The sequence below is a fragment of the Notolepis coatsorum genome (genome assembly GCF_963971535.1).
Source record: "Notolepis coatsorum genome assembly, chromosome: 5".
NCBI lineage: Eukaryota > Metazoa > Chordata > Actinopteri > Aulopiformes > Paralepididae > Notolepis > Notolepis coatsorum.
In genome coordinates this window covers 122,370,730-122,384,115 of record NC_140169.1, presented here as the reverse complement: position 1 = coordinate 122,384,115, position 13,386 = coordinate 122,370,730, and the positions used below count along the sequence as shown (strand labels likewise).

General features: G+C 44.4%; 1 protein-coding gene across 1 annotated transcript in view; it reads left to right on the top strand.

Annotated features, from left to right (window-relative positions):
* The window catches only part of bach2b (BTB and CNC homology 1, basic leucine zipper transcription factor 2b), a 104,120-nt gene that overhangs the window by 86,588 nt on the left and 4,146 nt on the right, over window positions 1–13,386 (top strand). Inside the window, exon 2 of the mRNA XM_084314239.1 lies at window positions 6,909–7,163. Coding sequence (XP_084170365.1) covers window positions 6,921–7,163 — 243 coding nt within the window. The 5' untranslated portion in view covers window positions 6,909–6,920. The remainder of the gene's footprint in view (window positions 1–6,908; window positions 7,164–13,386) is intronic.

Below are 13,386 nucleotides of genomic sequence, written 5' to 3'. Positions count from 1 at the left end.
CAACAGCTAACAACCAATCAGTGAAGGAGATGGCCGAGAGCGAACGAGATCCGGAAGGAGACCCAGAGGTACTAGGACTCACTCAACAACAAGGCTTGCTAGGCTAATTAGCTTGCACGGCGTTGTTTTATATATTTACGTGCCGAGTATGTGTGTGTTTTGAATTCTGAGGCCACGTTTAAGTAGTGTGGGGTATACAGTGGACGTCGTTTCAATATATTGTGGCGGAAGAGTATTTTAGTGTAATATTTAGCACATTGTCATGGAATACACCACTTATAAACAACAGGCTAGCTAGGCTAATTAGCTTGCACGGCGTTGTTTTATATATTTACGTGCCGAGTATGTGTGTGTTTTGAATTCTGAGGCCACGTTTAAGTAGTGTGGGTGGGGTATACAGTGGACGTCGTTTCAATATATTGTGGCGGAAGAGTTTTAGTGTCATATTTATTGTCATGAGATGCTCCGCTTGTCGGCTACTGTTAACGTGCGCGGACTGATGACGACATCAACTCGACTTGAGACATTCGCAGCAGCATAAGAAGTTAATTAAACTTGACAGACATTATATCGACGATAATTATCGATATCGAATTATATGAAAATAATTTTATAATTTTATCGCGATAACGTTTTTGGTCATATCGCCCAGACCTACTGTATATAGACTAGGGCTGACCCCTATTAATCGATTAGTCGACTAATCGGTCGAAAGGGGCCGTAGTCGACTGGCCAACCTCTTAGTCGAATATAAAAAAAAATATATATATATATATATATATATATATATATACACCGTATTTTTCGCACTATAAGCCGCACCTGACTATAAGCCGCAGGTGTTTTAATGTTTAATTACCATATGTAATTAGCATTGGGACACAATACTGTCGGACAAATAACAAGAATTAACTCATTTACAAGTTGTATTAAGTTTAGCAAATAAGGGAACAGATAAATAACATTTCAATGCAGTCAAAACAGCTATATTTAGATTTTAACATTTTCGGGTTTGGTCACGTCGAGTCACATATAAGCCGCACCATTATATAAGCCGCAGGGTCGAAAAATGGGGGGAAAAGCCGCGGCTTATAGTCCGAAAAGTACGGTATATATATATTTTTTATAATTTTTTTCAAAAGAAAAGAGGCATAGAAGCGTGGCTAACGCTAATGGCACGCTAACTGCCTACGAAAACAGGCACAGAGGCACTGAAAGAGGATTTCACCCATCTAATGAACACACTACTAGACAAATATCAGTGGACCAATTGCATGCTTTTGGAGAGGACAAGAAGCCTTCAGTCGACTCCTTCAGACATTAAGCACCCCCCCCCCCACAGCCCAAATGGAATGAAAAAAAAAAAAAAAAAAAAAAATTATACTTTTTTTATTTAAAAATTTTTTTTTTATTTAAGTCGACCAATAGTCGACTAACGGCAAATTTTGGCCAATCCTAGTCGACCATCCAAATCCTTAGTCGGGGACAGCCCTAATATAGACCATAGAGTTAACCACACCCCTGTATAGATACTGTATACAGAGTTATATACAGTATCTATATACAGGGGTGTGGTTAACTCTATGATCTATACAGTATCTATATACAGATGTGTGGTTAACTATATGATCTCTATACAGTATCTATATAAAAAAAAGTTTTTTTCCAAACGCAGTATAGTATCATTTCGAACACTCTAATACCGGTATACCGTGCAACCCTAATACAGAGGTGTGGTTAACTCTACTCTATGATCTATACAGTATCTATATACAGAGGTGTGGTTAACTATATGATCTATACAGTATCTAAATCTATATATATATATATATATCTTCTATACTATATAGATCATATGAGTTAACCACACCCCTGTATAGATACTGTATAGATCATAGAGTTAACCACACCCCTCTGCATGGCTGCACCTATAGGAAGTACGTTGAGGCAATGCGATGATTAAACAGGAAAGGAATTAATTTGTATTTATTTTTTTAATTAGTCATTGTTTTGCACATATTAGGCCAGAGAGAATATAGAGAAATATTACTTGATATTTTTGTTGGACAATTTTCAAAACCCTTGATGAGACCAAAGTAATATTTTCTGTTTGTAGCCTGAATATGTGGAAAAACCTGGTGTGTCAATATTTTCTCAGAAGCGGCTAGGTGGCGCAGTGGGCAAGGCGCTCGCCACCAACGCAGGAGATGCTGAGTTTGAGCCCAGCTCTCGGCGTTGCTACCAGCTTGGCTGGTCGTTCATACTAATACAATTGGCAGTATTAGGGGGTGGGAAGCTGGTGGGTGGGGATCGGACACTGTGGACAGCGACTCCTACAGGTTGATTGGTGCGCCTGCGCAGTAGAATCAGGAAGCGACGAGGGCGGCGTGTCCCTCCCACGCAGACCCTCGCCGCTGAGAGATTGCGCTGTGCAGGTGAAAAGATGCGACGGCTGCCTCCTCGAGTACCGGAGAGGACACGTGATGCAAGGCTTCGTCCACATTGCAGCCGGCCTGTGGGAGGCATGGCCTAACAACGTTCGAGACAGGGGAGGATAGAATTGGACAATACGAAATTGGGGACGGGAGAAAAATAGAAAAATGGGGAGAAAAAGTTGATCAAAAAAGAATTTTCTCAGAAGATTATTCTCTTCCCATGGATTTTGGATTCCTGTAATGACTAACCTTTGACCTCTGAATGCAGCTGAGGCCAGATCTGTGCAGCGATGGGTGATCTGGTGAGGCCCCTCCTGTCGCTCTTAACTCAGATGTATTCTTCACACGTAAGGCCAATAGAATCTAAATTGTAGTTTTGCAACCAACCGACAGTTGGTGGTCATTATGTCAAGGAAATGTCCGTGCATTATGTGTCACGACTCTGGGGGCGAGAGAGAGAGAGGAGGCCGAACCCTTTAACGACAGTCTCTTCTCTTGATGACCACTAATCTTGACGTTCCATTGATCACAACGGGTGCTCGGGATTCTCCTCCACACCAGCGTTCCCATTCCACCCATGTCCATTTCCATGTACTCTGGTGAGATCCCATTTTCACGAGACATTTTCCATTTGCGTGAAGAAAGTAGTCTCCAGTTTCCACCTTCACACTTGGGAGTAGTAGTGATTCCCCCTGAGAGAGGGGGGGGTGTGTGTGTGTGTGTGTGTGTGTGTGTGTGTGTCGGCGTTATGTGAGGATATAGGATCTTTTGGCTCCGATTATCCAACCTGGAACAAAGCCAATCCAAAAGAGTCATTTCAGTCACTTTAGTATCCCAGATGGGAGACTTGCCTTGCAGTCGGGGCACACTTGCCTTGCAGTCTACCACCTGAGACAGTTAAGGAAGTTCAGAGTATCTGGGAAGATACTCCAGTCCTTCTACTCTGGAGCTGTAGAGAGCATCTTGACTGGAAACATCACTGCCTGGTATGGAAACAGCACGGCACAGGACAAGAAGGCCCTACAGAGAGTGGTGCGCTCAGCCGAGCGTACCACGGGTATTGCACTACCACCCCTGCAGGTTCTATACAACAAGAGGTGCAAATCCAGAGCCTGCAGAATAATGAAAGACCCACACCACCCCAACAACAGCCTGTTCATGCTGCTGAGGTCAGGCAGACGCCTGTGAACACCAGCTACTAGGACAGAGAGACTTCGGCTCAGCTTCTTCCCCCAGGCCATCAGAGCACTGAACACTGAACTATCCACACACAAGCACACATGAGCACACACACGACACACACACACACTGTACACGCTCACACACTAGCAGCCACTTTAACATGAGCAAGCACACACTCATGCTGCACACGCCCACACTTATGGCCACTAAGGAAAGGTCACTTTAAAAATAGTATAGTATAACCGGAGATTGTATAAATTAGCATACAGAAAGACCCAGTGCCTAGCTAACAGTGTATTGCACTACCAAAGGACCTAGCATGTCCTCCATGCTCTGTAAATAACTTATGTACATATACCGATATGCCCTACTTTGTTACTTGTTATTGCACAATGTTACTTGTTTATTGCACAATGTTGTTCTATTGGATTCTATTATATGTTATTGCACATCGTTGCGGGCAAGACCACCCGCATTTCATTGTATACTTGTATGCCGTGACAAATAAAACTCTTGACTTGACTTGAGATAAAAGTACAAAAATAAATTCTCCTGGACAATACATACAATATGCAGAACACAACAACACAACAAAGCAACATCTAAAGTGCTAGATTACATGAGCTAATTTAGCAGGTTTATTGCACAGGGAAGGATATCTAAAGTGCTGGAGTCAGAAAGCCATTGAAAGCACCACGCTGTTCTATCTGATGATACCGATCATCACTGTATTTACACAGGAGGAAGTAGAAGGAGTGAAGCCAGCGACCTCATCGCAGAGCCTCTCTAGTAGAGCCATATGGAATCCGCGATCACGGAATCGCGGACGGAATCGCGGAATTGAGCAATAAAAATGGAATCCACTATAAAAAAATAAAATAAAAAAATAATTTTCTTTTTTCTTTTTTCTTTTTTTTACTTTTTTTTTTTTATGTTGTGGGACTTGTACAGCACTTTGTTCAACTTTGTCAGTGCTGTAAAGTTTAAACCTTTTAAAATCTTAGACAAACAAAACACTTTGCTTTCATGAAATATTGTAAGCCGTCATTTGAGGCTTTATAAAAGCAGCACAATGAACACAAATCTGTCAGTGCCGAGTCCGACCTCATCTTAAATAACAAACAGCATTGCTTGTTGTAGTTAACAAAGAGAGGCAGAGTTGATTTTGCAAAATATATATATTTTTTTAAATAATCAAATTTTATTTTCATATTCGAATCCCATGCCCATCGAACGAAGCTTCGAAGCTTCAAAGTATTTAAGACGGCCCTATTAAATGGACTGTTATATCTTATTAAATTGTGGACATTTATTCATTCCCACTTATTAGACACTATTTCTGATGGTAAAATGAGCGTACAAAGCAAAATACAGAATTCTGAAATATTAAAACGGAAAAAACGGAATTTGGAAAAAAATAAAATGGAATTTGGAAAAAAATAAAACGGATTTCATATGGCTCTACTCTCTAGTCTAAACACTCCTAGTAGATGTCTAGTGCAGCGACCTCGTCGCAGAGCCTCTCTAAACACTCCTAGTAGATGTCTAGTGCAGCGACCTCGTCGCAGAGCCTCTCTAAACACTCCTAGTAGATGTCTAGTGCAGCGGCCTCATCGCAGAGCCTCTCTAAACACTCCTAGTAGATGTCTAGTGCAGCGGCCTCATCGCAGAGCCTCTCTAAACACTCCTAGTAGATGTCTAGTGCAGCGACCTCATCGCAGAGCCTCTCTAAACACTCCTAGTAGATGTCTAGTGCAGCGGCCTCATCGCAGAGCCTCTCTAGTCTAAACACTCCTAGTAGATGTCTAGTGCAGCGACCTCGTCGCAGAGCCTCTCTAAACACTCCTAGTAGATGTCTAGTGCAGCGGCCTCATCGCAGAGCCTCTCTAAACACTCCTAGTAGATGTCTAGTGCAGCGGCCTCGGCGCAGAGCCTCTCTAAACACTCCTAGTAGATGTCTAGTGCAGCGGCCTCATCGCAGAGCCTCTCTAAACACTCCTAGTAGATGTCTAGTGCAGCGGCCTCATCGCAGAGCCTCTCTAAACACTCCTAGTAGATGTCTAGTGCAGCGGCCTCGTCGCAGAGCCTCTCTAAACACTCCTAGTAGATGTCTAGTGCAGCGGCCTCATCGCAGAGCCTCTCTAAACGGGTGCTCTGCTCGGAGGAAAGATGGCTCTATGTCTGTCATTTCAGGGAGAGCGGACTGGAAAGTTTGGCAGGGCGATTGTGGAAATGTGCCGTTGTTTTTCCAGTTTCTTTGATGGAATTATGGAGTCATGCAGCTCTGATCTACTAAGAACAACATGTCAAAACTCAAGTTGCCATAGAACTAAGACAGGCAGGAGCTAGGATTCTGCGAATGTTCCTACAATGGTGTTATACATTGAATAGAAATCTATTCAGTGAATTCAATACTATTACTATTACTACATGGCGGTGGTGTCGTTGTTGTCCTACAGGCATTACTCTTACACTTAAAGATTGAATCAATATTCTGAAATAATGTATTCATTACTCGAATGAGTTACTGCATGAGGGTGGCATGGCTCGTATGCCATGACCAACACATACCCTTTGAGCTGCTACTCCCAGTGAGTGCGTCTGGGCCATTTGCAGTACCTTTACACCAAGATACATGTTAGATTACAAACACATGCATTCAGACGCTCTCTTCATGTCTGAAAGAACCCCGTTTAGACAGTTCCCATCTATACTTTGTTTATGGTGCTGCAGATCAGACAGTGTTTCAGTGAGATGTACAGTTTAGACAGTTCCTGAGGCTATACTTTATGGTGCTGCAGATCAGACAGTGTTTCAGTGAGATGTACTGTAGTTTTCATGTGCTTTTTGTTGTGATGTTGTTTGTGGCGTATGATAATGTATATTTGTTTGCAAGAAGAGATGTGTGCGGGTTGTGAAAAATGCTTGAGAACTGAGTGTGTGTGTGCGTGCGTCTGTCTGTCTGTCTGTCTGTCTGTCTGTCTGTCTGTCTGTCTGTCTGTCTGTCTGTCTGTCTGTCTGTCTGTCTGTCTGTCTGTCTGTCTGTCTGTCTGTCTGTCTGTGTGTATGTAGTGCGACTGTGCGAGTGTAAATAGCATCACTGGCTAATACAGTGGGGGGGGGGGGGCAGAGAGGAGGCAGCCAGTTAGGGTGTATGTGTTGAATCATGGGCCTGGCTGGAGCTGGAGCTGGAGCTGGGGCTAGGCCCGGGGCTGATGTCAGCCCTGCGGTATGTGCTCGGCTGGGGCTCCGCTGTAAGCTGACCCCCCTCTGTTGTGCTTCTATTTCCAGGGCGTGAGCGGAATGTCCGTGGATGAGAAGCCTGAAGCCCCCATGTACGTGTATGAGTCGACGGTTCATTGTACCAATATCCTCCTGTGCCTGAACGACCAGCGGAAGCAGGACGTCCTGTGCGATGTGACCGTCCTGGTGGAGGGCAAGGAGTTCCGCGGGCACCGGGCCGTCCTGGCTGCATGCAGCGAGTACTTCCTCCAGGCGCTGGTGGGCCAAGCGGAGAATGGGCTGGTCGTCAGCCTCCCGGAGGAGGTATGTATCCCACCCCCCCACAGACACACACACACACCAGGGCTGTCCTGCACTCAAGCATATACTTAGTTCACTGATAGGAATCTGTTGACTAATCAATTGATTGATTTGATGATTTTCCCCGCTGTCCTGAAGATGAATACAATCACACAGAAGGACCTGGGAAGCACTCGGGTCTGGGAAATACCAAATATATATATATATAAATATATATATACTTTAGTTCCAAAGCAAAGTATAACTCTCTCATTGCCACGCCCCCGTTTAACCAATTGGCATGAACACAAACACACACCTTCACACCTTCACACACGCACACACACACACACACACACACACACACACACACACACACACACACACACACTCACACTCACACTCACACTCACACTCTCACACACACACACACACACACACACACACACACACACACACACACACACACACGCACACACACCTGAAGACTCTGGCAGGACCACTCATTCAAGGGTACTACGACTATGCTTGCACCTCATGGTACCAAAGCACCTCAAAGGCGCTAAAAACTAAATTACAAACATCACAAAACAAACTGGTCAGACTACTGCGTGACCTTACTCCTAGAACCCACCTCACCCCTGCCCACTTTGACAACCTAGGATGGCTTAGGCCATGGTTACACTGGGGTAAAACAGCAACGTTCTATTTTTGAATGATTACGTTTGCATGTCCAAGTTAAAAAGAAACGCAGTTTTGGCAGGAAAATGCGTTTTCCTAGTGGCAACGCTCAAAGGGTGTTTTCGTTTTGGAAACTCGCCGAAACTCGCCGACAATGGTGCCATGTAATTTGCGCGAGCCGGATACGGAGCCATTCTGCCCAATGCCCATGCACAGTAGAGACCCGCACGGTTATTTCCAGTGTTTACAGCAGAGCTGTCCCAAGTAGCTGCAGCTACCAACGTGTTGTCAAGTTATTGTTATAAGGAACCCAGTACTCCAAACTACAACAGTCTGCATCCCCTTAACAATTGTTTGTATTGAGCCGTATTGTATTGTACCCAGGGACCGAAACTAAAGCCCGCCGCCCGCCAGGGGCGGGCTGTTTTTACCTTTAGAGGGCTGCCCACCGTGTGGCGTGTAGACGTGTAGTTCATAACTTCATAACGATACTCTTGTGCGAGTACAGATTATAGCCGCTCGTCTTTTTTTTCTCCGCCGCGAGATCGTTAAAAAACTACAAGTCCCACATCGCACTAGGTCCAATCACAGTAGAGTGACGTGACTGACGAGCTACTGATAGCTGCTGATATCAACAAATGCTCCAGCAATAGTCTACTCGAGTGCATAATACCTCCGGTCCCTCGTTAGCTAGCTTAGCTAGCTCACGTTGATCCATCTGTCCCAGTAAACTAAATTGTCTTAACGTTATCTACCGGGCTAGCAGTAGCTACAGATAGCTCCTGATATCAATGTCTTATAACATTGATTGAATGCGTATTCTAGCTGAGGGCATGTTGAATGTGATTTGACAAAAGAACGGTAACGTTATAAATAGGTCCAGCTGCATCGCCGGAGAATCCTTGCATGCTGAATGTAGGGTCTAGCTGAATATAGGGTCTAGCTGCAGGGCCGGAGAATCCTTGCTGGAGCTGGAGGCTACTCAAGTATACACACAGACAGTGGAGCTGTTTGCAGATAGCAAGCATTTTGACTTATTGCGTGGTGGCGATGTCTCGCAGATAATACAACTACAAGTATGATTATATAATATATATTTTATTTAAATTTTTTTTCTTAATAAAAAATATATATATATATTTTTTTTTAATAAAAAAAAATTTGGCAGGTAAGAAATATGCTTGGCGGGTAGACTCTTCCCATCTACCCGCCACTGGCCGGTGAGTCAAAAAGTTAATTTCGCTCCCTGATTGTACCCATTCTGCAATCTGTTAAATAACGTTTACATCCATTTATTCTGCTAGCATTAACGTTACTACGCTGCTAGCCACAATGCTATACTGTTATAATGGCATATCCCAATCACGTTAGCACGTAAGTTAACAAAATCGGCGATCTTTTTGTGAGACTAAACTCCGCTCTTGGTGGTCAATTTTATGTTGATGTTAGTTTTGTTTCATCAACAAATCATCAACAAATGAGGCAGAACACACAGTGAATGTATCCGTTTTTGTTTATTGCACTTTATTTCTTTCTGAGATTTTGAGCAGGATGTGGAGTGACTCGTTCAACCTTTCTGATTGGTTGAAAATGGCTTTCATGTTTGAACTACATCGCCACCTACTGCTTTGGCATTGTACTACATGTATATAGTAGACGAGACAAAACGACGTCTAACTTAACTCTAACTTGCCTGCCAATACGCAGCGTTCTGAAAAGCGAAACGAAATGAAATGGCCCTAGTGTAACCGCAGCCTTAGAGTAGATGACAGAGTAGTAGTACAGCAACTTGCAATGGGCCTGGTCTACAAGATACACTACACGACTAAGGTACCCATGTACATGTCAAAATACTTCCCAAAGGTCAGTGAATACCACGACCACAACACCAGAGGGAGCTCCACAAATCATGTTAAACTAAGGCTGGGCGATATAACGATAATGATAAATATCGCGATATATTTTAATAATCGATATCGAATATCGAAATAAAAAAAAATCGAAAAATCTTTTTTTTTCTTATTTTTCTTTTATTTATTTTGTTTTGACCTGCAACAGGGCAGTTTTAAAACCAGAGACAGTGGACAGACTTGTCTTTCTTGCCTGCAACTTAAAGTAATGGCTTTGCTTGTCCAAATGACAATACTGACCAAATTGAGATTTATTTTTCTCTTGTCCATTTATTTTGTTTGCTTTCTAATTTAAAATACAGTTTGAAACCGTCTGTACACAGTAGGCTATGTGTGCTAGTAGAACTAGACTCCAGTCACGAGTCACGGTACACATGTGCAGTGGTTTGTCCACCAAAAAAGCGCCAAAAGATCGAAAATAAACTAGCAGAGCCAGAACTGTTCAACTCCCCTGGAGCCACATATGCTTATAACAATTCGATAATTATCGATATCGAGAAATATGATAACATTATCATATCGTTATCGCGATATGATTTTTTTACATATCGCCCAGCCCTAAACCCAGATTCGGCTCAAACAAGGGACTAAACACATTTATAAATTATGCCACATCAATGTGGAACGCCCTACCCACAGCTGTAAAGGAATGTGAATCACTACCCACTTTTAAAACCACTCTCAAGGAGCACCTATGGGAGACTGCAATTTGAAACTGGCCCCTGTAAATGTCCTAACCCAACCCCCTCCAGTACAGTAAATGTCCTAACCCAATAATACACGAGACCCTCTTCTTGGGACCAAGTAAGGTTTTGTCGATAATCCAATGTACAGTTACCCCCCCCCCCCCACCCCACTCTGTTTGACAAACCAACAGAGTGACCTATAGAGCTGCTGGTCACAGCTAAAAAAGCAGGAAAAAAACAACGACTAAAGAAATAACTAACACCCAAACAAAATACAAACTCTCGTCGGCCACGAATGACGCAGTCCCATCACACACCGTCCAGCTCCATCTCTCCATTCTGCTCCTCGTCTATGAGGTTCGTCAAACACGTAGGCTTTTGTTCACTTTTTCTAGTAATTCATTTTCAGCTGCAGCTTCTTCCCCTCCACGGTGAAGGTGTCTCTGCCTCCGAGAGGATGTCACCTCAAAACGTGTTCCTTCCTTTTCCTTCTACTGAGACCGGATCGGGTTCTGAGAAAGAGACTGAGCGAAAGGTGCAAAGAAACGGCGTTATTGAGACAATTAGCGCCTGCCACCACCCCCATGTGTCAGTAGCAGGTAGCACTTTGCTGTGTGAGATTAACACCATGTCAGCCTTCAGCTGATCCAGGTTCAGCTTCCGCTGCAGCTTCTCTCTCGTCTCCTAAACCGAGCCACGACAGATATGATGAAAGTCCTCTGTTGACGTATTGATGTCACACACACTCCTAAAAGAAACTGGGGCACCGCACACCACAGGTGCCTAGGAGTGGCGGCACCTAGTCGGGGCTATAGTATGCATTAATATAGTATGCATTAATATAGTATGCATTAATATAGTATGCATTAATAAAGTAACGCCTGTCGAGCTACTTTGTCGCCGTTTGTCTGTAGAAACGGAGGCGTCGTCGGGAAATCTGTTTTGGAAGATCAATCCATCTCTTGTCTTGTGTGTAAAATGAGCATTACAGGCTTTTTTTCTCCTTCTCCTTAATTCAGAGAATGACTCCAGGGAACGGCTTCCCGAGCTTCAAAAGCCGGAGAACCTTTTCATTCAGTCTTCCTGATGCATGCATTATGCATGAGCCGCCGTGGGTTTCAGGTGTGAGCGGGGAGCGTGGAAAAGTGACATTTCTCAATAGATGCCTGTTCCTTTCACGTGCCCGGGGGGGGGGGGGGGGAGAGGTACCTCTCGTTAGCGTGTTGCGTGCCAAGCCTCCCCCTCTTTTGTCCACAGCTGTTGGAAGAAAGCGTCGCAAAGAGCTATATCCATTTAGTCTAAAAAATGTATTGAATGTAAAGCAAAGTATTATGAATAACATTCTCTCACAAAGGGGATGTGGACATGACTAAATCCCATTCTTCTGCACCGCTGGATGGGAAACAACGATAGAGATAAAATGTATACTGTTTACACAGTATATACAGTAGTAATACAGTCCCCTAATGGTGTCCCTCCTCTAGGCTTAAGTGGGCAGAGCGTAGCTCTCTCACGCTGTCTCGGCAGGATCATTGAAGAATGTCTTTTCATCTACTGTATGTCGTCAGTAAATTTTTAAGGTCTCCCGTCACCCCATGCTTTACGGACGGTGACTCAGAAGGACTGACACATCTTTAAGTGTGTGCGTGTGTGTGTGTGTGTGTGTGTGTGTGTGTGTGTGTGTGTGTGTGTGTGTCTGTACCACTGTGCCACTCTATATGATAGGGCAGCAGGGCGATTAATCGCATTTCAATTTATTATTTTGGCTTCCCACGATCATGAAAACAGGATATTCGGGATAAAATGATTATTGTGCCGCATGCCGTGTTGCTTTCGTCTTGTGTTGTAAAAACAAATGCAGTCGTTGTCTGATGCTCTCAAATCAGTCATAGTAACCCTGTTTAATGATCGTGATTTCAATATCAATAAAAATTATCATGATTAGGATATTTGCCATAATCGATGGCCTGTTCTCTAAAAGGAGGGAGGAAGGAGACGGCTCTCCACCTCTTCCTCGGTCTGTCAGGTCTGTTAGCTTAGCACACACACCCCAGTGACACTAGTGGGTCTGGCACTAGCCGGTCATGGAGATCCTCTCCCAGCAGCTATTACCAAAGGCTGCCACCTATGTGCAACAAAGGGCAACTGAGATGGGCCTTGATCTACTCTCCTCCTTGATGACCTCGTTGCTCCGTAGTGGCCGGGGCGTCGTCGGGTTAGTGACATCATCTATCTAATGTCATTGGGGGGGGGGGTGTTAATCAAAGCTTTGTTAGGAATCAGATCATGGGAAAGAGAACAATCATGTCCTGTCTCCTTTTAGCAAAACGCTGCCCTCCCCGGCCGAGCGAGCGAGGGGGAGGAAACAGAGGACACTTGGTTTGCCTTGGACGGCGGGAGGCTACACTCACAGCGCTCCTCTCCACGTCGCATTACTCGCTCTGAGACAGAAACAAAGGGAGGGATTCATGGAAATCAGCCTGTCGTAAATATGAGCGAGTGAGAGATGAGGGAGGCTTCAAGAGGGAGCCCTCCACTGGAGAAGAGGCAGCCGTCTCGGGAACCGTGACAGAGTCTGTGATGATGTCTCTGAGCTGCTCTCCCTCTCTCCCCCCCCCCCCCCCCCCCCCCCCCCCCCCTCTCCTCTCTCTCTCTCTCTCTCTCTCTCTCTCTCTCTCTCTCTCTCTCTCTTTCACATGATGAAACGACATGTAAGTTGCCGAGTGTGATTCAATCCCAGATCCCATGATGATCAGAGCGGAACGCTGTCACCCAGTCGTTAGTGTTCAGCATTAAGCCCCTAGCTCTCTTACACAAAACACAAAACAGACCATCCTTGGAAATCATCTTCTTCAACGTCATCATCCCCTACGCCTACTATTAGCTCCCACGGGGGGAGGCTGTGTCATTCCCGATTTCTGCATTTATTTTGCCACAGTTCGGAACAGCTAACTTACTCTTCCTTTTTGT